This window comes from Hemitrygon akajei, chromosome 16, assembly GCF_048418815.1.
Source record: "Hemitrygon akajei chromosome 16, sHemAka1.3, whole genome shotgun sequence".
NCBI lineage: Eukaryota > Metazoa > Chordata > Chondrichthyes > Myliobatiformes > Dasyatidae > Hemitrygon > Hemitrygon akajei.
This window is the reverse complement of record NC_133139.1, coordinates 32537100-32556567: the sequence shown is the minus strand read 5'-3', so window position 1 is coordinate 32556567 and position 19468 is coordinate 32537100. Positions and strand designations below refer to the sequence as shown.

Sequence of the window (19468 nt, the reverse complement as noted above, 5' to 3'; positions counted from 1 at the left end):
CTCACCATCACTGACTTTCCAGTTAGTTGTAACTTCCCTTGGAACAAGAAAATGAACCATTGGAATCTTTCCTACAAAGTTAAGTAAAATCTGCCTCTAAGAAGCTTTCCTCACCACGTCTCTCTCACTCTTACACAGAAGACAAAGAATATGTTGGCCTTTATTGAAAGAGGATTTCAATATTAGAGCAGAGATGCACTGTTCCAATTAAATAGGGTCTTGATAGAATGTTAAATATCAGCCATTCAGAATGAATTGAGGAAAAACAGAAGGTAGAGGATTTCTGGAATTTTCTTCTTGAGGAAATGAAGGCCCAGTATTCAAAACAGAGATCAAAACTGATTGGTTCATAGAGGATCCAGGAATATGGGATTACTGCAGGAAAGGGGCTGTGAAGTGAAAGATTGACCACAGCCTCACTGAAAAGCAGAACAGGCAGAGGAGCTGATGGGCAGCTCCTGCTTCTAATTCATTTGTTATATTTATTTATTATTTACTCTTCTCTTTCACTTCTTGTTTTTTTTTTAAAACCAGCTTCCTGCATTGTACGCTTTGCTACAGGGAACTTGACTGACATGCTGACACGTGATGCAGTGACTAACTGTTCTACCACAGCCTGTACCCTGGGGTTTAACTTCTCTTCCTGCACAGAGAGGAGGTGTGAATATGGTCTGATGAACAACTTTCAGGTGAGTAAACAGACATTGCATCCTTTAAAAGATTAGAGGTGCCTGTATGTTTATGTGCCTGCAAAGGACCTGGGAGTTTGCAGTGACTGTTGGACACAACTCATCACCATTGACTTTCAAGTTAGTTCAAAACTTTTCTTGGAACAAGAATCTGAACCGCTGGACTCTTTTTCTACAAAGTTGTGTCTGTTTCCTAATTAATCTATGTGCCTCCCAAGCATTATAGACGATCTCTGTGCAACGAACAACCAATTGACAAGAAGGGCAAAGAAATAAGAACAACAAAAGCAAAAATTGTCAAGAATCCCACCTTATTCATACTTACCATCAATGATCCTATCTACACTCAGTGGCCCCTTTGTGGGGTGCCTCCTGTTTTTAATAACGTGGATGCAGGGTGTATGTTTGGGGTCTTCTGCTGGTAGCTCACCTACTTCTAGGCTTGATATTGTGCATTCAGAGATGCTCTTCTGCACACCACTGTTGTAACACATGGCTATTTGAGTTACTGTTGCCTTCCTGTCAGCTCATTCTCCTCTGACCTCTCATTAACAAGGCATTTTCCCCCACAGAACTGCTGCACCATTCTCTGCACCGAACCGTTGAGCTTGAAAATCCCAGGAGATCCGCAACTTCTGTGATACTCAAACCACCCTGTCTGGCACCAACAACCATTCCACAGTCAAAGTCACTAAGATCACATTTCTTCCCCATTCTGATGAACAACAATTAATCCTCTTGACCATGTCTGCATGCTTTTATGCAGAGTTGCTGCCGTTTGATTGGCTGATTAAATATTTGCATTAACAAGCAGGTGTATCTAATAAAGTGGCCACTGAGTGTATATTAATCCCATTTTCCAGCTCTTGGTCTGTAGCCTTAGTGTATTATCTATTCAAGTGTGTACCTAACTACTGCTTAAATGTTGTACTTGACCTCCCTCCCCCCTCAGTCATTCAGGCAGTGTTCCAGATTCCAGTCACCCTCTTGGTGGAATTTCATTTCACCTAACTTCATCTGAACTTCACGTGCCTTACCCTGTACCTAGATCCTCTATATCAGGTTACCTCTGCTATAGGTGGAAGTTTCCAACCATCTACACTATCTGTGCCCCTCATAAAATTGTATGGCTATCACTTTATCCCCCTCCTCCTCCTGTGTTCCCAGGAATATAAATCCGTTTTTTCCTTGTAACAGAAATGCTCCATCCCAAGCAACATCCTGGAAAATCTCCACTACTCACTCTTCAGTGCTTTCGTAACCTTTCTGGAGCGTGATGACCAGAACAGTACAGAGAATTCTTGCTGTGTCCTAATCAATGTTTATATAGTTTAGTATAACTTATCTGGTTTATATACTAGGTGCTCTTTTTCACCAACTTTATCCACTTGTACATTTGCCCTCAGGGATCATTGGGCTTGCATTCCAAGGTCTCTCTGTTCCCCACTACTCCTTGGTGACCTACCATTCATTGTGCTTACCCCACCCTTATTGGTCCTCCAAATGTGTATCACCTCAAACTCATCAGGGTTAAAGTTCATCTGCTATTGCCCTGCCTACCTTACCAACTGATCAACATCACCCAACAGCCTATAGTTATCCTATAACTATAAAATGTTGTACCTTTGGTAAATTTACTAATCATAGCCCCACCATTCATGTTCAAATTAGTCATGTGTATAACATACAGCAAGGGTCCAATATTGCTCCCTGTGGTATCACTGGTCACAAGCTTCCAATCACAAAACATCTCTGCACCTTTACCCTTTGTCTTCTACTACCCAAGACATTTTTGGACCCCATTGGCCCATTGGCCCTAGCCCTTCAGATCAATTTCCCATGAGGAATCTTTTTAAAAGTCTTAATGAAGTCTCTGTAGATTATATTAACCACACTTCCCTCAGTAATGCATTTTTGTACTTTTGAAAAGTTCATTCACATCATTCACCTAATTAAGTCAAGTTGATTATCTTCGATTAGTTCCTGTCTTTCCAAGTATGATTAATCCTATCTCAGAATTTTATTCCATTAATGTCCCTACCATCAACATCATAGCTGCAGGATTGTAACTGGTTTATTCCCGCTGCCCTTGAATAAAGTGACTGTATTTGCTGTCTTTTAGTAATCTGGTACTTTCCCTGTGCCCAGTGAGATTTTAAAATCTGTCAGGACCTCGATAATCTTATTCCTTATCTTTCATAGCAGCTTGAGAAATATCTCATCAATCAGCTTTAACTTTGATCAAACATCCAACATTCAAAGTATATTTATTATCAAACTACGTGTGTGTCACCAAATACTACCCTGAGATTCAATTCCTTGCAGGCATTCAGAGTAGAATAAAGGAGTACAATAGAATCAATTAAAAACTACACACAAAAGACTGTCAGATTGTGCAAATAGAAAATGAAGCAAGTTGTAATAGTAATAATAATAATAATACCATACTTGACTAAATACAAGCGTGATCTAGTTTTAGAGTCCAAATCCTACAAATTATATTATGACTGATCTATTATTACAGATAGGACAATCCATAATAATCATCCAAATACAATATTACAGGATAAACAAGTAAGAAAAACTTATTTAATAGATATAGCCATTCCAAACACATATAGCACAGAAATCAATAAGCGAAAAACACCAGTAATATGCTGAATTAAAAGAGGAAATTGAATATCTATGGAACATGAACAGGTTATATATTGTCCCTATACTAATATCTACAGACTGGTATCATCCCAAAATCACTACTCCATAGCATTAAACAATTAGCCCTACAATGCGATGTTTATGTAAACCTCCAGAAAGACACGATACTAAACACCATGAGAATAGTCTTTAAGTTCCTAACAATTGAGAAATGAGCGTGCTTGGCTATGCCCATACCTCAGGTTTTCCCAGCTTGAGCTGAGAAAAAATAAAAACAAAACAATAATAATAATAATAAATATGTAAATAAATAAAACTGAGAACTTGAGTTGTAGAGTCCTTGAAAATGAGTCCAAAGATTGTGTTCAATGATTAGTTTGGTGTTGTGGTGAGTGAAGATGTCCGAGCTGGTTAAGGAACATGACGGTTGAAGGGTAATAACTGTTCCTGAACCTGCAGATATGGGACCTAAGGCTCCTGATGGTAGCAGTGAGAAGAGAGCCTGGATGGTGGAGGTCCTTGATGGATGTTGGTTGCTTGTGACGATGAAGTGGGCGTATCCACCATTAGTTTTGGACTTCTCCATTCTTGGGTGTTAGTTTTTCCATACCACACTGTGATGCTAACAGTCAGGATACTTTTCATTGTGCCTCTATAGAAGATTGTCAGAGTTTTCGATGACATGTGTTATGAACGCCGTAACTGGGTTACTTACCAGCAAAGATAGAGACGTCCGTTGGAGTCTGATGATACTATTTTTAACAGTATTTATTAGTAAAAATATACAAAAATAATATCAATGCAAATATACAGATAATATACGTCGTCAATACTAAACCTAAAAGTGCGGGTATAGTAATAATCAATAAGAAATAAGCTCTATCGTTGTCTAGGGGATAATGAATTGTCCGATGGAAATCTAAAGTTCATTTCAGTTCATACAGGCTGCAGCCGTTTATTCGTCGCTGTGTTGCAATTGTTGGAGAGAGAGAGAAAAAAATAGAAGAATAACTTGCCGACTTTCCTTGGTACGGTCTTGATCCGTATCCGTCCTTTAGCTAGACCGTTCCGTGGAGGACTTGCCACCCAGGCAAGGATGGACACACACACAAGCCCCCCACCGGTCTCGTACGTTTCTCCTGGTGTGTCTGGGGGGTGTTCCCTAGACCCGTCTTTTATCCTCACTCACGGGGTCTCAGATGTCAATCAGGTTGGGATGATGCAATCCCTTAACCAGACCACTCTGGTTGTCCCCTGAGGGGTTTCAATGAATAGTACAGTACTCAATACACAATTCCTTCTCCAAGAGACAATAGCAGTAATCAGTGGTTCCGTTCCGCTTGTGTCAGGAGACATTCCAAACCTTGTGTATTCTGCGGTGTCTATAATATCTGCCTTTGCTGTTCCCGTGTCTCTCTCATTACTGACATGCGGTGTATCTCTCTCATTTCCTGGGTCTCAGACCCGAAATAATAGCGATCTTGTGATTCTCAAAAAGGAGGGGGCGACTTTGCACCCTTTGGCCCCTCAGAGTTGCTCCACATTCGTAACACATGCTAATCAGAAGGAACTTCTATGAGGGGCACTGGCGTGCTTTCTTTGAAATGGCATTTACATAACGATCCCACGACAGATCCTCTGACATGATAATGCCCAATAATTTAAAATTATTGACACTCCCTGCCCCTGATCCCATAATGAGCACTGGCTCATGTACCCCCAATTTCTTTGTCTTGTAGTCAATAATCAGTTCTTTGGTTTTGCTGACATTGAGTGAGAGCTTGTTGTTGTGGGCACCACTCAACCAAATTTTAAATCTCCCTCCTGTTTGTCAATTCGTCACCACCTTTGATTCAGCTAACAGTAGTGGGTTGTCAGTGAACTTGAACATGGCATTGAAGGTGTACTTAACTTCACAGACTTAAGTATAAAGCGAGTAGAGCAGGGGGCTAAGCACAGTTTTGTGGTGCACTTGTGCTGATGGTGATGTGGGGGAGATGTTGCTGCCAATCTGAACTGAGTGAGGTCTGCAAGTATTCAGTTGCATGAGGAGGTATTGAGGCCTAGGTCTTGGAGCTCATTGATTAGTTTTGTGGAGATGATGGTGTTGAATGACGAGCTGTAGTCAGTGAAGAGCGCTCTGATGTGTGTATGTTGGCTTTCCAGATATTCCACGGCTGAGTGAAAAGCCAATGAAATGGCATCTGCTGTTGACCTTTTGTGACGGTAGACAAATTGGAGTGGATCCAAGTTGCTCCTCAAGTGGGAGTCAATATGTTTCATCACCAACCTCTCAAAGCACTTCATCACAGTGGATGTCAGTGCTACTGAACGATAGTCATTGAGGCAGGTTACCATGTTCTGGGTACCAATATGATTGAAGCTTGAAGCAAGTGGTACTTTAGACTGCTGAACAGAAAGGTTAAACATGTCAGTGAACACTCCAGCCAGCTCATCAACACAGGTCTTTAGTACTTGGCTAGGTACGCTGTCTGAGTCAGATACTTTCTGTGCGTTCACCCTACTGAAGGATGGTCTTGTATCAACCTCAGAGACTGAAATCACAGTGTGACTGGGGACTTTGCAAGTTTGTGAAGGTACGTCCATGTTTTGTTGCTCAAAGTGAGCATAAAAGGCATTGAGTTTATCTGGGAGGGAAACCTTATGGTCACTTATGGGAAACCTTATGGTTTTGCTTTGTAGAAGGTGATGGCATTCAAGCCCAGCCACAGCTGTCAAGCATTGTTCTGAGTTTCAAGTTTGCATGTGAGATGGTGTCTCTGGAGATCATACCTGGAATTCTTGTACTTTCCTGGATCACCAGATTTGGATAACACTGTATAAGATCCTCAGCAGCTTGCAGATCTCTTGGTTCATTCAAGAACTTCTGGTTGGGGAAGACTCTGGGTGACTCTGGATGGTATGTTGGCATTCATAGCAAAAGGATTTGAGTACAGGAGCAGGGAGGTTCTACTGCAGTTGTACAAGGCCTTAGTGAGACCGCACCTAGAGTATTGTGTGCAGTTTTGGTCCCCTGATCTGAGGAAAGACATTCTTGCCATAGAGGGAGTACAAAGAAGGTTCTCCAGATTGATTCCTGGGATGGCAGGACTTTCATATGAAGAAAGACTGGATCGACTAGGCTTATACTCGCTGGAATTTAGACGATTGAAGGGAGATCTTATTGAAACGTATAAAATTCTAAAGGGATTGGACAGGCTAGATGCAGGAAGATTGTTTCCGATGTTGGGAAGTCCAGAACAAGGGGTCACAGTTTAAGGATAAAGGGGAAGCCTTTTAGGACTGAGATGAGGAAAAACTTCTTCACACAGAGAGTGGTGAATCTGTGGAATTCTCTGCCAAAGGAAACAGTTGAGGCTGTTTCATTGGCTATATTTAAGAGGAAGTTAGATATGACCCTTGTGGCTAAAGGGATCGGGGGGTATGCAGCGAAAGCAGGTACAAGGTTCTGAGTTGGATGATCAGCCATGATCATACTGAATGGTGGTGCAGGCTCGAAGGGCCGAATGGCCTACTCCTGCACCTATTTTCTATGTTTCTATGACTCTGTGGGTTCACAACTCATCAATAAATGCCTTGATGAAGTCCGTGATAACCATGAAGATGCTCCCAGACATCTGGTATCTCCTTTCTACCAAGCACATGCTCTAGAACTTCATGGAACCCTTGCCCGAATTCTCCAATTACAATTCACTTAAGACCTTTTTACATTCGTTAGCTCCATGCTGACTCTTTCCTTACCTCCACCCTCCTTGGTTACTTATAAAAAGCACTTATAAAATGCTTTGGGGATATGCCATACAAATGTTTCGATCTTCTGATTTCTAATAATGTGGTCAGGAAACCTCCATGCTGATTCTCCACAGGTTGAAGAAGTGAAGTTAACCAACTCATGTCTTCCTTGCCCAGTTCTTCTGGATCAAAGATGACTTATTGCATCATGAATTGAGTGTACTCAGGGGTATTGGATGATGAAATGAATTGTGCGGTGACATGCCATTTAGAAACAACTTCAAATTCAGGTCTGCCTGAAAGACCGAGTACAGTGCCAATGATATGGATCTACTGATGCAGAAGGGCTGCTGTGGGAAATCACAGCCAATGTTCTGATTATGGAGGGATGTCCTAGTCTCAGTTTAGAGCTAAGGCACACTGGGTAGAGTAGAGGCAGGTGTACATGGTAGCTTTCCCATGTTACATCTAATCTGGGACAATGTAAAAGGAGCTTTACTCTGCAACTATTGTATTTTATTTGATGTAGTATGTTCGACGTGAGTATTCTGTAGTACACGTAGCTTTCATCTGAGTGAGCATCAAATTCAGCAACAAAAAAAAAGATTGAAATCCCTCAGTTAAGTTGCTGCTGTGTTGTATCCTGAAGTTTTGTGCATGCATTTAATTAATATGTCAAATGTTGCTGTGGTTTGTGTTTCAGTTTTGACACAATCTTGGTGGACAGCGACAACTTCAGGTGCTGACATGTCACATACTCAAATTTTGTTTTCTCCCTTTTGTTCCACTTGAGGTTATGACCATGTTTTCAGCGTTTGGGCCCCTCATTACCGCAGGGATTTTCTCAGCCACCCTTTCATCGGCACTGGCCTCTCTTGTTAGTGCACCAAAGATTTTTCAGGTGAGCAAAATAGATGCTGGCTGATGGCTTTTTGCCAAATGTGCAGTGGCAGCACATAATAACATTCTTACAACCAACGATGTGCTCAGATTGAAGGAGATGGTCACAATGAATGCCAAGATGGTTTGCATTGGCAAATTGACTTGTGTTGCATGTCAAAAATGCAGATATTTTTATGAAGAAATATGTAATTTGATCTTTTTTTGAAACTATGGAAAGTAAACCATTCTTTTCAATTCACACTGCACTAAATCATTTAGTATCCATTGGGGTTGTACTCATGGGTAGCCTTTGTTGTCTTTCATCAAACAAAGTTAGAGAATACTGCCCTTCTCTCTGAAATTTCAGAAGGATTGATTGACAGTAGAAATTCACAAATGATTGTGGCCACTGAACCGTTGAGTGATCTCATATATGGCTATTGAAATGTAGAACTCAAGTAGATCTTGGGAAGTAAAACATTCATTAGGAGGCAAATCACTCTCCTCCACTGATTAAGACTCCTAAATGCAAGAAACTATCTAAGAGGGTAAGGAGCCCATTGTAGGTTGGTTGGTTCAGAAGGGAGCACACTAATAAATGTTTTTGAATGTTTGAAGGGCATTGTTTAAACTAGTACCTTCTTCTCCTAGGCGCTGTGTAAGGACAAGATTTACCCTGGACTCCACTTCTTTTCAGTTGGTTATGGGAAGAATAAGGAGCCTTTGAGAGGCTATATTCTAACATACTTTATTGCATTGGCATTCATCCTGATTGGTTAGTCAGCCTACATTTTTTATATTAATTGGACCTTACTACTGTGGGCACAAGGAGTTACCATGAATGTTAAATGGGTGTTGTACTGGAAGTGATATTACCTCTAATCCCATTCCTCCACTAGTTGTTGATAACAAACTGTTTTGGACAAGCTTCAGATTGATAATTTAGGGATGAGTCTATTTTAAAAAAAGGAGCAACATTAAGCTTCAGATCCATTTCTGGTTGACTCGATTTCTCAAAATATCTGATCAGGACCCTGGTGTCACAGGATTGTGATGATTAGATAATTTGGTTAGCCTAGAGATAATCCATGCCTACCAAAGTAATAAGAGGTGAATTCTACATTTCAGGGTCTGGGAGTATGGGGAACAAGTGATATGGAACAGATTTTGGAGAGAGAAGGAAAATACATGTTACATCATTTCCTGAAGCAAATTATAATCTACCTATAGTTTAGATTGCATGAAGAAAATTAATTGGTACAACAGGCTTGGATTGCTCATTAACTGATCATTCATTAACCTTTATCCGGTTTTTAATTACCACTGTGTTCTATGGGAGATTTGATCCTGCTTACTGACAAAAGGCGCTAACCATTTCTTTCCTTTGTTTTCAGCTGAACTGAACACAATCGCTCCCATAATTTCCAACTTTTTCCTGGCATCTTATGCTCTGATTAACTTCTCCTGTTTTCACGAGTCATTGGCTAAATCTCCAGGTATGGAATAGAGGATAAAGGTGTAGTAATTACTGTTTCTGCAGTTTGTCTACTTCTTGTGGATTCAGTAATAATGCATGATCATTGTAAAAAGTTCTTGGCAGACTTTTAGATACTTGTCCAGATTTATCCACGCTTGGGACAAGAGAGGGCAGGTCACCCGCAATCTATGTGTAAGGAGTGTATTGTACTCCATCTACTATGCAGAGGAGAGGTAATCATTGGGAGCCCCATCAGTCAAAGCTAGCTGGAATTGATTGAAAAATGCCCAGTTAAAGCCTTTATCAGCTTTTCCTTTATCAGCATCATGCCAATTCTGTGATTTATCTTGATGAAGCTTTTCCAGTTGAAGTGAGTATATTCTCTCGATGGCTCAGGGTTCTTCCTGTGCTGTGTCACGAGGTTTTGTGTTCAAATCTCAGGAGACAAATTAAAATTGAGAAGGTTAAGAGTGCAGAAGAACATCTGTCAAAAAGAACAAAATCTGAAACGAGGTGCCATCTATCAGTGTTGAGCCAGGCAGAAGAAGTGGTTTGAGATACAGTCAGTGCTTTGAGAGTAGAGTTTAAGGTACATGGTGCGAAGAATGCTTGATGGATCAGGAGTGAGGATATCAGCCTGTGATATCCAGCCAGCCTTCTCCTGCAGGTTATTCTAACTCTTCTTTGTGTTCTCATCTTTCCAGCATTCCAACTATCCCCTTGAAGAGCACCATCACCTCCCCAACCTTATATAACAGCCCACTTTAACAATGACATTTAAAAGACATTTCTGTGATTTCTTATGCTCCCTCTTTCCATACTAAACTGTGCAGTCTCCTTCATGTTGTTAATGCTGGACAGGGTCTATTTGATGTGTAGAATTTGCAGAATCTATGTTTATTCAGATTATGTGATTCAATACTGACATACTTTGCCTCACAAAACCCTCCTTCACCTCCTCCTGTTAAGCTCTTACCAGAATATCTTTCTACGTATCAATACATGCTTCATTAAAGAAACTGGTGCCCAGACCTATGGAACTTTACCAAAGCTGTTCACTATAATTAGGTGGTTATTTTGTCTCTTCGCTCTATTATACAGGCTGGCGCCCCGCGTTTAAATATTACAATCTGTGGGTATCCCTCTTTGGAGCGGGGCTGTGCTGTGGAGTGATGTTCCTCATTAACTGGCAGGCTGCACTGCTCACCTGCGGCCTCACCCTGAGCCTTTACATTTACGTCACCTACAAGAAGCCAGGTAAGAGGCTGTAAGGCAAGGCACACCAGAGGCATAGTATGTCCGGTATTTCTAAAGCTCTCCACTTGCTCAAAGGGGAGCCGCAGAAATACCACTGAAATAGAATCATAAATAGCATCCTCCTGGTTAAAGAGGAGAGTCCAATGAGTTGAATAACTTGGCTATAGTGTGCAACGCCCTCAGTAAATTACCTATACTCTGTCTCACTCCCTGTGTTTTCCTATTTCTCTGATGTTTAGAATCCCTGTTTGATGAATTTAATGAACTATCTATAGCTGATGCATTGTGTGCATAAGGCTTAACAATCTGTCTGTTACTGTTGAATGAACTTTTTCCTCAGTTGCATTATGGCAGCCCTGAGACTCATATCAGATCAACAGAATAATGGGGTCAATTAAGCCACCTCTCCACACCTTACCGCATTTCCACCAGTGTCCTAACTCTCCCACTGAAGGGTTTGTCACACTCTGGATCCCTCCTGGACTGCAAAGTTATCCCAAGTATATATTGGCCTGTCATTTAAATGAGCCATTTCACCGGATTGTTAGCTGTGATAACACTTCCCGTGTGATCTGTCTGAATGTATACTGTTACGATATGGATTTAGAGTGCAGAGCAGGTGAGAAAAATATTTGAGGTAAGGGAGGCTTGGGACTAGAGCTGGGAGGAATTACAAGTAACAAGATTTCAGAGCAGTCATTGGAAATTGATGTATGGGCAAGCACCAGAGGATAAACCTGTTCTTAACAAACTTGGTCACTGCATTTTAAAAAAAAGTAGTTCATTTAGCAAGCTACCCTTTGGAATAATTCTGAAAGCTGTGAGGAGCTGGAGCAACACGCACAACACGCTGGAGGAACTCAGCAGGTCGGGCAGCATCCGTGGAAACGAGCAGTCAATGTTTTGGGCCGAGACCCTTCGTCAGAACTGAAGAGGGAGGGGACAGGGGCCCTATAAAGAAGGTGGCGGGAGGGTGGGAAGGAGAAGGCTGGTAGGTGCCAGGTGAAAAACCAGTAAGGGGAACGATCAAGGGGTGGGTGAGGGGAAGCAGGGAGGGGATAGGCAGGAAAGGTGAAGAAGGAATGTAAGGGGAAAGCACTATGGGTAGTAGAAGGAGGTGGAACCATGAGGTAGGTGATAGGCAACTGGAGAAGGAGGCAGAGTGAAAGTGGAATGGGGGAAGGGAAGGGAGGGAATTACCGGAAGTTGGAGAATTCAATGTTCATACCAAGGGGCTGGAGACTACCCAGACGGTATATGAGGTGTTGTTCCTCCAACCTGAGTTTGGCCTCATCATGGCAGTAGAGGAGGCCATGTATGGACATACCTGAATGGGAAAGTGAAGCAGAGTTGAAGTGGGTGGCAACCGGGAGATCCTGTCGTGGCGGATGGAGTGGAGGTGCTCGATGAAGCGTTCCCCCAATCTGCGTCGGGTCTTACTGATGTAGAGGAGGCCGCACAGGGAGCACCGGATGCAATAGATTATCCCAACAGACTCACAACTGTAGTGTTGCCTCACCTGGAAGGACTGTTGGGGGCCCTGAATGGTGGTAAGAGAGGAGGTGTAGGGACAGGTGTAGCACTTACGCTTGCAGGGATAAGTGCCAGGTGGGAGATCTGTGGGGAGGGTGTTGTGCGTGTTGCTTTGACCCCAGCATCTGCAGAGTATTTTGTGTTTGAGAAGGTGCGAGAGATATGACGCTCCTCAAGTTCTCCACTGGAGTGTGCCTTCCATTTTGATTTGCTTTCTGTTGGTTTATTATTGTCACATATACCAAGGTACAGTGGAACATTTGCCTCGCATACTGTCTATACAGATCAAATCATTACACGGTGCTTTGAGCTAGAATAATGTAAAACAATAAGAATATAGAATAACGTGTCAAAGCCGGCACAGAAGTGCAGTGCAGGTAAATGAGAAAGTGTAAGATCATAATGAGGTAGATTGAGGCTAAGAGTCCATCTTATCATACGGGAGGTTCACTCAGGTGTGATAGAGGCTATTCTTGAGCCTGGTGGTATAGGCTTTCAGGCTTTTTGTATCTCCTGCCCAATGGGAGAGGGCAGAAGAGAGAATGTCTGGGGTGGGTGGGGTCTCTGTCTCTCCTTGTTGCTGTTTCATTAAAGCAACCAGCATAATCAGCGTCCATGGAGGGGAGGTTGGTTCCTGTGATGTGTTGAGCTGATCCCACAACTCTCTGCAGCTTCTTGTGGTCACGTGCAGAGCCGTGATGCATCCAGACTATACGCGTTTTGTGGTGCATCGATTAAAATCAGTACGGGTGGACGGGGAGAGGCCCAATGTCTTTATTTTTCTGAGGAAGCTGAGGGTTTGTGGGCCTTCTTGGCTCTGACCAGGTGGACTGGGAAAGGCTGTTGATGATGTTCACTCCTGGGAACTTGAAACTCTCAACCTCAGCACCTTTGATGTAGCCAGGAGCACGTCCGCTGCCCGTCACCTTTCTGAAGTCGATGACTGGCTCTTTTGATGATATTTAGGGAAAGGTTGTTGTCATGACACCATGACATTAAGCTCTCTATCTCCTTCCTGCACTCTGACTCACCGTTATTTGAGATACAGTCCTCTACAGCAGTATCATCTGCAAAGTTTTGGGTGGAATTAGAGCAGAATCCGGCCATGCGGTCACATGAGTGGGGCTGCGGACACAACCTTGAGGAGCATCATGGTGGAGGTGTTGCTGTCCATTCTTATTGAGTGCCATCTGTTGGTCAGAAGGTCAAGGATCCAGTTACAGAGCGAGGCATTGACTCCCAGGGTCTGGAGTTGGTGATGAGTTTGCTTGGAATAATAATATTGAAGGCAGAACTGCAGTCAATAAGCCATACTGCCGTATGATGTTCCAAATGCTCCAGAGCTGAGTGTAAGGCCAGGAAGATGGTGCCTGCCACAGTTCTGTTTCAGTGTGGATGAATTGCAGGGGTTGAGTTTGTCTGGAAAGCTGGAGTTGATGCGTGCTATGACCAGCCTCTGGAAGCACTTCCTGATGGTAGATTTTATAGCCATTGGGTGGGAGTCATTAAGGCATTCTATCTTATTTTCCTTGTGTACTGGGATGTTAGTTTCTAAAAGTTGGGGTGGGGGACCCACAGCCTGAATCAGGTAGATGTTAAAAATGGGACATAAGATAAAGGAGCAGAATTAAGCCATTCAGAGCATTGAGTCTGTTCCACAATTTGATAACTTATTTATCTTACCTCTCAATGCAGTTCTCATACCTTCTCCCGTAACCTTTGAGACCCTTATTAAACAAGTTTGGTGTCCTTGCTAATAAAACATGTCTGCAAATAGCCCCACCACAGGAACTAAGGACATGACAAGGGACACCATCCAGCCCAATGATTTCCAAAGGTTCACACTCCAAAAAGCTGATCCGATGTCCACAACAATAACTGTAGATTCTGGTGCACTTGGGACTGCCCAGGTGGGTGGTGACATCCCCGTTCCTTTCTGCTCAAACGTGCATAGAACGTGTCCAGCTCCTCGGGAAGGGGTATGCAGTTGTGGGTGATATTGCCTGGTGCTGTTTTGTGAACTGCTATGGTATGTAAGCCCTGCCACAGCTGTTGTCTGGATGGCTTGTTAAAACATACTGACTCCACACGTTCTCAGTCAGCTGCGTGTACCCGCACACATTAATTTCATAGACACACTGCATTGTATTGGCACAGCTATCAGGGCTGCTGTCTCGCAATGCCAGGGTCCCTGGTTCAGTCCGATCCTCCAGTACACTCTCCCCGTGACTGCTGAGTTTGCCCTGGGTTCTTTGTTTTCCTCCCCGATCCCAAAGACATGTAGGTGGGTAGTTTAGTTGGCCACTGTAAATTGCTCTTGTTGTGTGGTTGTGGGGGGGGGGGGGTGGAAGAATCTGGACGGTCTAGATGGGAATGTGTGGAGAATATAAAACAAAAGTGGGATTTGTGTAAATGGTTGGTGCTGACTGCGTGGCCCAAGGGCCTGTCTCCATGGTGTCTCTCTATGACCTGTACTCCGTCAGTCCAGCTGCGCTTTCTTGCAGTCAGTGGGGCACATCCTATACACCCCACTTCTCATATGAGAGTTGTGGGTCAGCAGGAGGTGGGTTGAGTGTTGGAATGATCGTTTCCGCAGTCAATTTTCCTGAAGATTTGAAGTTCGTTCAGTTCTGACACTCTGAGGAGGATCTCATACTGACTCTCTGATATATACAGATGTGAACTGGGGCTCATCCACACAGGCCATGACTTACCTGAAAGCCTTGCAGCACGCCCTGACCCTGTATGGAGTTGAAGATCACATAAAGAACTTCAGGTAAGCACATTTATTACGGGAGCATTCGGAATGCAATGAGCTCAGGTAATACCTTGTCACTGTGCTCATCGAAGTGCAGAATCGCCGGGGCTGCTGAACTTGGCCCCTCCTGCTTCCACTCTGCTTTAAATCTGGTTATAGTTCATCATTGAACTCACACAACTTTATGTTGCGCAGCCAGTGGAGCTGCTGCCTCACATCTCCAGGTTCATCCGGACCTCCAGTGATGCCGCTGTGAGTTTAGTCATTTCTACCCGTGATGTGCGTTTCCCCATGGTGCTCGTTTCCTCTCATATCCCAAAGATATGGTGCTGGGTCAGTTAATTTGATGCTGTAACTTACCGCTGGTGAGTACGTGAGTAGTAGAATCTGTTCATGTAAGACATGGGCTCCTGATGCTCAGCACAGACTCAATGGGCTGGAGGGCCCATTTTCATGCTGTCTAAAATAGAATAGCACCATTGGATATAATGTTAAGCAGGACTGCAAGAACTTACAGCCATGTTGTCTGTCAACTTTTACTGAGCTCTGCTTTCTTCCTGTAGATTTTGTACCTTTCCTCTTCAGGTCCTTTCCAGCTTTCCTTTGGTCTTGGCCTCATTCATCACATGGAAGGACCTTGCTTCCTCCAGTGTCCTGAAATTGCAAGAGGTCATTCCTCCTTCTCACAGTAAACCCCTACCACTGACTGCCCACCCAGAGAAAATTGTGTTTACTCTTCATCGAAGGTCTATCACCTTTTTTTCTTTTTTGCTCTGATGGGGATGGCATCTGCAGCTCAAATTTCTCCTTTGAAATGCAGTTTCCAACCCCGACGTTAGTCTGGGGAATCTCCTTTGGACACTCACTGGATTCCGCACTCCTTTCTAAAACAGGGCTTGAAATTGCAGACTAATTGCTGCAACTTCACTTTAACATACCATTCTCCTGTTCACTGAAGCAAACTTATTCACCTTCTGTGGTTTCATCTACCTTCACTTTATGTCCATGGAAAATATTTGAACCTTTAGGTCTCTGTTCGTCAACATCGTTTGTAATCCCTACATAATGCAATTACTAAAATAATTGTCTGTGTATGAAATGACCATGTGACCAACTCCATGAATATTTTACTTTTATGCAAAATATCTCTTTTTATTAAATTTATTCTCATCAATTTAAATTTGATTCTTTTCACCCACAAAATCAGTTGCTCCTTGTTGATAAGGTGCAGGCTGGTGAGTCATGAAGGCCATTCACCTCTCTGCAGGATTTCCTCTGCTTCCCTCCCCATAGATGCTGTCTGACCTGCTGAGGATTTAAAAACAAATTCCCCCTTCTTTTTTAAAACCATGCTTCCCACTCTTGAAGTATTGTGGAGAATTTTGGTTTTCTTTGCTAAGAAAGAATATATTTACCAGAGATGGGAATCAGCAAGGACACTACAGACTAATTCCTGGGATCGTGAAACTTGGAAGTTTGAGAGGGGTGTCTAATTGAAGCTCATAAAGTTCTGGCTGTGCTGAACAAACTAGAAGATGTTGACCTTGAGCAGATAAGGTACAGTGAGGTTAAAAAAGTTGATGATACAGGAGTGCTTCTTGGATGCTGTTTTCTGCCCCCACCTGGTTTCAGAGTATAGTAGACGTAGAATCTAAAGTTAAATGAATTGCTCTGAGATGGACATCTCCATGCCTTTTGCCAACCCAGGCCACAGTGTCTTGTCCTGAGCGGACCACCATCGTCACGGCCAGCCCTGGTGGACATCACGCACACTTTCACACGAAATGTTGGCCTCATGATCTGTGGACATGTTCATATGGTATGTGTAAACTTTCCTACCCCTCATTTACCCACAACACCCATTGAAAAGTTATGGCGTGCTGAAGCAAGGATTTGATACAGTTCTTTCACCCAGTAGGAATCCCAGAGGCAGGCACTGAAGGAAATACCTGGGAATCAGGTGAAATACCAGAGATGGTTGGCACAATACAAGAAGAAGGGATTTTATTCAGCAATCTATGCTGAAGACCTTCGGCGGGGTGCAAGGTGTCTACTCCAGGTAACCAACCTCTCCAACTCTTCATAAATAAAAGCAGAAAACGCTGGGATCTTCCAACTGCTCAAGAAGTATCTGAAAAGGGATCTTTGATCTGAAACTCTAATTCTGTACCTGCCTGCCCTTTTAAATATTTCAAGCATTTTCTTTTTATTTCAGATTTTTGCATTTAAAGTATTTTTGATTTTGGCACTTCCACTTTTCCATGTTAATATCCTCAGATGTTTTAGCTCCTTATTATGACTCTTACATCCTGCTTAAAACTTTCTACTCCCACCCTCAGCCATATTGCATACCTTTGTACGCAAACCTAACACACAATACCATCTCAAATTCTCCACTCTCCGCTCCTCACTGTAGATTTCCTACAAACCCCATTTCCAGGAAAGTTGGGATATTTTCCAAAATGCAATAAAAACAAAAATCTGTGCTATGTCAATTCACGTGAACCTTTATTTAACTGACAAAAGTACAAAGAAAAGATTTTCAATAGTTTTACTGACCAACTTAATTGTATTTTGTAAATATACACAAATTTAGAATTTGATGGCTGCAACACACTCAACAAAAGTTGGGACAGAGGCATGTTTACCATTGTGTTACATCACTTTTCCTTTTAATAACACTTATTAATAATTTTGGAACTGAGGATACTAATTGTAGTAGATTTGCAATAGGAAATTTTGTCCATTCTTGCTTGATATAAGACTTCAGCTGCTCAACAGTCCGTGGTCCCCGTTGTCTGATTCTCCTCTTCATGATGCACCATACATTTTCAATAGGAGATAGATCTGGACTGGCAGCAGGCCAGTCAAGCACATGCACTCTGTGTCTACAAAGCCACGCTGTTGTAGCCCGTGCAGAATGTGGTCTGGCATTGTCCTGCTGAAATAAGCATGGACGTCCCGGGAAGAGACGTCACCTTGATGACAACATATGTCTTTCTAAAATCCTAATATACGCCTCAGAGTCAATGGTACCTTCACATACATGCAACTCACCCATGCCGTGGGCACTGATGCACCCCCATACCATCACAGATGCTGGCTTTTGCACCTTTCGCTGATAACAATCAGGATGGTCGTTTTCATCTTTGGCACGGAGAACTCGACGCCCGTTTTTTCCGAAAACTAGCTGAAATGTAGACTCATCTGACCACAGCACACGGTTCCACAGTCTTTCAGTTCATCTGAGATGAGCTCGGGCCCAGAGAACTTGCCGGTGTTTCTGCATAGAGTTGATGTATGGCTTCCTCTTTGCGTAATACAGTTTCAAGTTGCATTTCTGGATGCAGTGACAGACTATGTTAAGTGACAATGGTTTTCCGAAGTACTCCCGAGCCCAGGTGGCTATAATTGTCACAGTAGCATGACGGTTTCTTAGGCAGTGCTGCCTGAGGGCTCAAAGATCACGCACATTCAACAGTGGTTTCCGACCTTGCCCTTTATGCACTGAGATGTCTCTGAATTCTCTGAATCTTTTCACAATATTATGTACTGTAGATGTTGAAAGACTTAAATTCTCTGCAATCTTGCGTTGGGAAATGTTCCTTTTGAACTGACTAACAATTTTCTCACAAATTTTGGCACAGAGGGATGAGCCACAACCCATCCTTGCTTGCAAAGACTGAGCCTTTGATGGACGCTACTTTTATACCCAGTCATGATATCTCACCTGCTACCAATTAGCCTGCTTAATGTGGAGTCTTCCAACCGGTGTTACTTGAATATTCTGTGCACTTTTCAATCTTATTTTAACTCTGTCCCAACTTTTGTTGAGTGTGTTGCAGCCATCAAATTCTAAATTTGTGTATATTTACAAAATACAATTAAGTTGGTCAGTAAAACTACTGAAAATCTTTTCTGTGTACTTTTATCAGTTAAATAAAGGTTCACGTGAATGAACATATCACAGATTTTTGTTTTTATTGCATTTTGGAAAATATCCCAACCTTTCTGGAAATGGGGTTTGTACTTTGAAGTGTAGGTTTCCTGAGAGCTTGCTGACCTTGGGCACGTCAACTTTGTATGTGCCCTGAGAATAGGCACTGGTAAGATGTACAACAGTAAAAGACATTACAGAAAGCCTGCTTCTGTCTTTCAGCAATCTTGTATGTCCCAAGGACACTTTCTAATAGCAGTCACTGGAAAACTGCATGATTTCCTGATACAAAGATACAGATGCTAATCACTAAAGTCCTTCCATAGTCTTGCTGTATCAAGAATGGACCGAACATGCTTTCTGGCTTAGCATTGGACTATGCGGAATTGTTTATCTGTAGAAGGTTGGGGCGCCCATGATAATTGTGTCTTCCATAGTTGGCAGTTGCAATGATTATGGGGACTGGAAGACAGGGACAAAATGACGTGGTTGTATCTCCCTGAAGCATCTGAGCTGGATCTATTCTC

The 19468-nt window shown here is 42.7% G+C and overlaps 1 protein-coding gene across 4 annotated transcripts in view; it reads left to right on the top strand.

Moving 5' to 3' along the window:
- The window catches only part of LOC140739940 (solute carrier family 12 member 2-like), a 76458-nt gene that overhangs the window by 34690 nt on the left and 22300 nt on the right, over positions 1 to 19468 (top strand). For 3 of the 4 annotated variants that reach the window (XM_073068633.1, XM_073068635.1, XM_073068636.1), the window contains 8 exons: positions 535 to 689; positions 7891 to 7998; positions 8631 to 8754; positions 9374 to 9475; positions 10558 to 10713; positions 14923 to 15022; positions 16712 to 16823; positions 16923 to 17063. In XM_073068633.1, the coding sequence (XP_072924734.1) occupies positions 535 to 689; positions 7891 to 7998; positions 8631 to 8754; positions 9374 to 9475; positions 10558 to 10713; positions 14923 to 15022; positions 16712 to 16823; positions 16923 to 17063 (998 nt within the window). The remainder of the gene's footprint in view (positions 1 to 534; positions 690 to 7890; positions 7999 to 8630; positions 8755 to 9373; positions 9476 to 10557; positions 10714 to 14922; positions 15023 to 16711; positions 16824 to 16922; positions 17064 to 19468) is intronic. The other variant, XM_073068634.1, reaches the window with a different exon arrangement.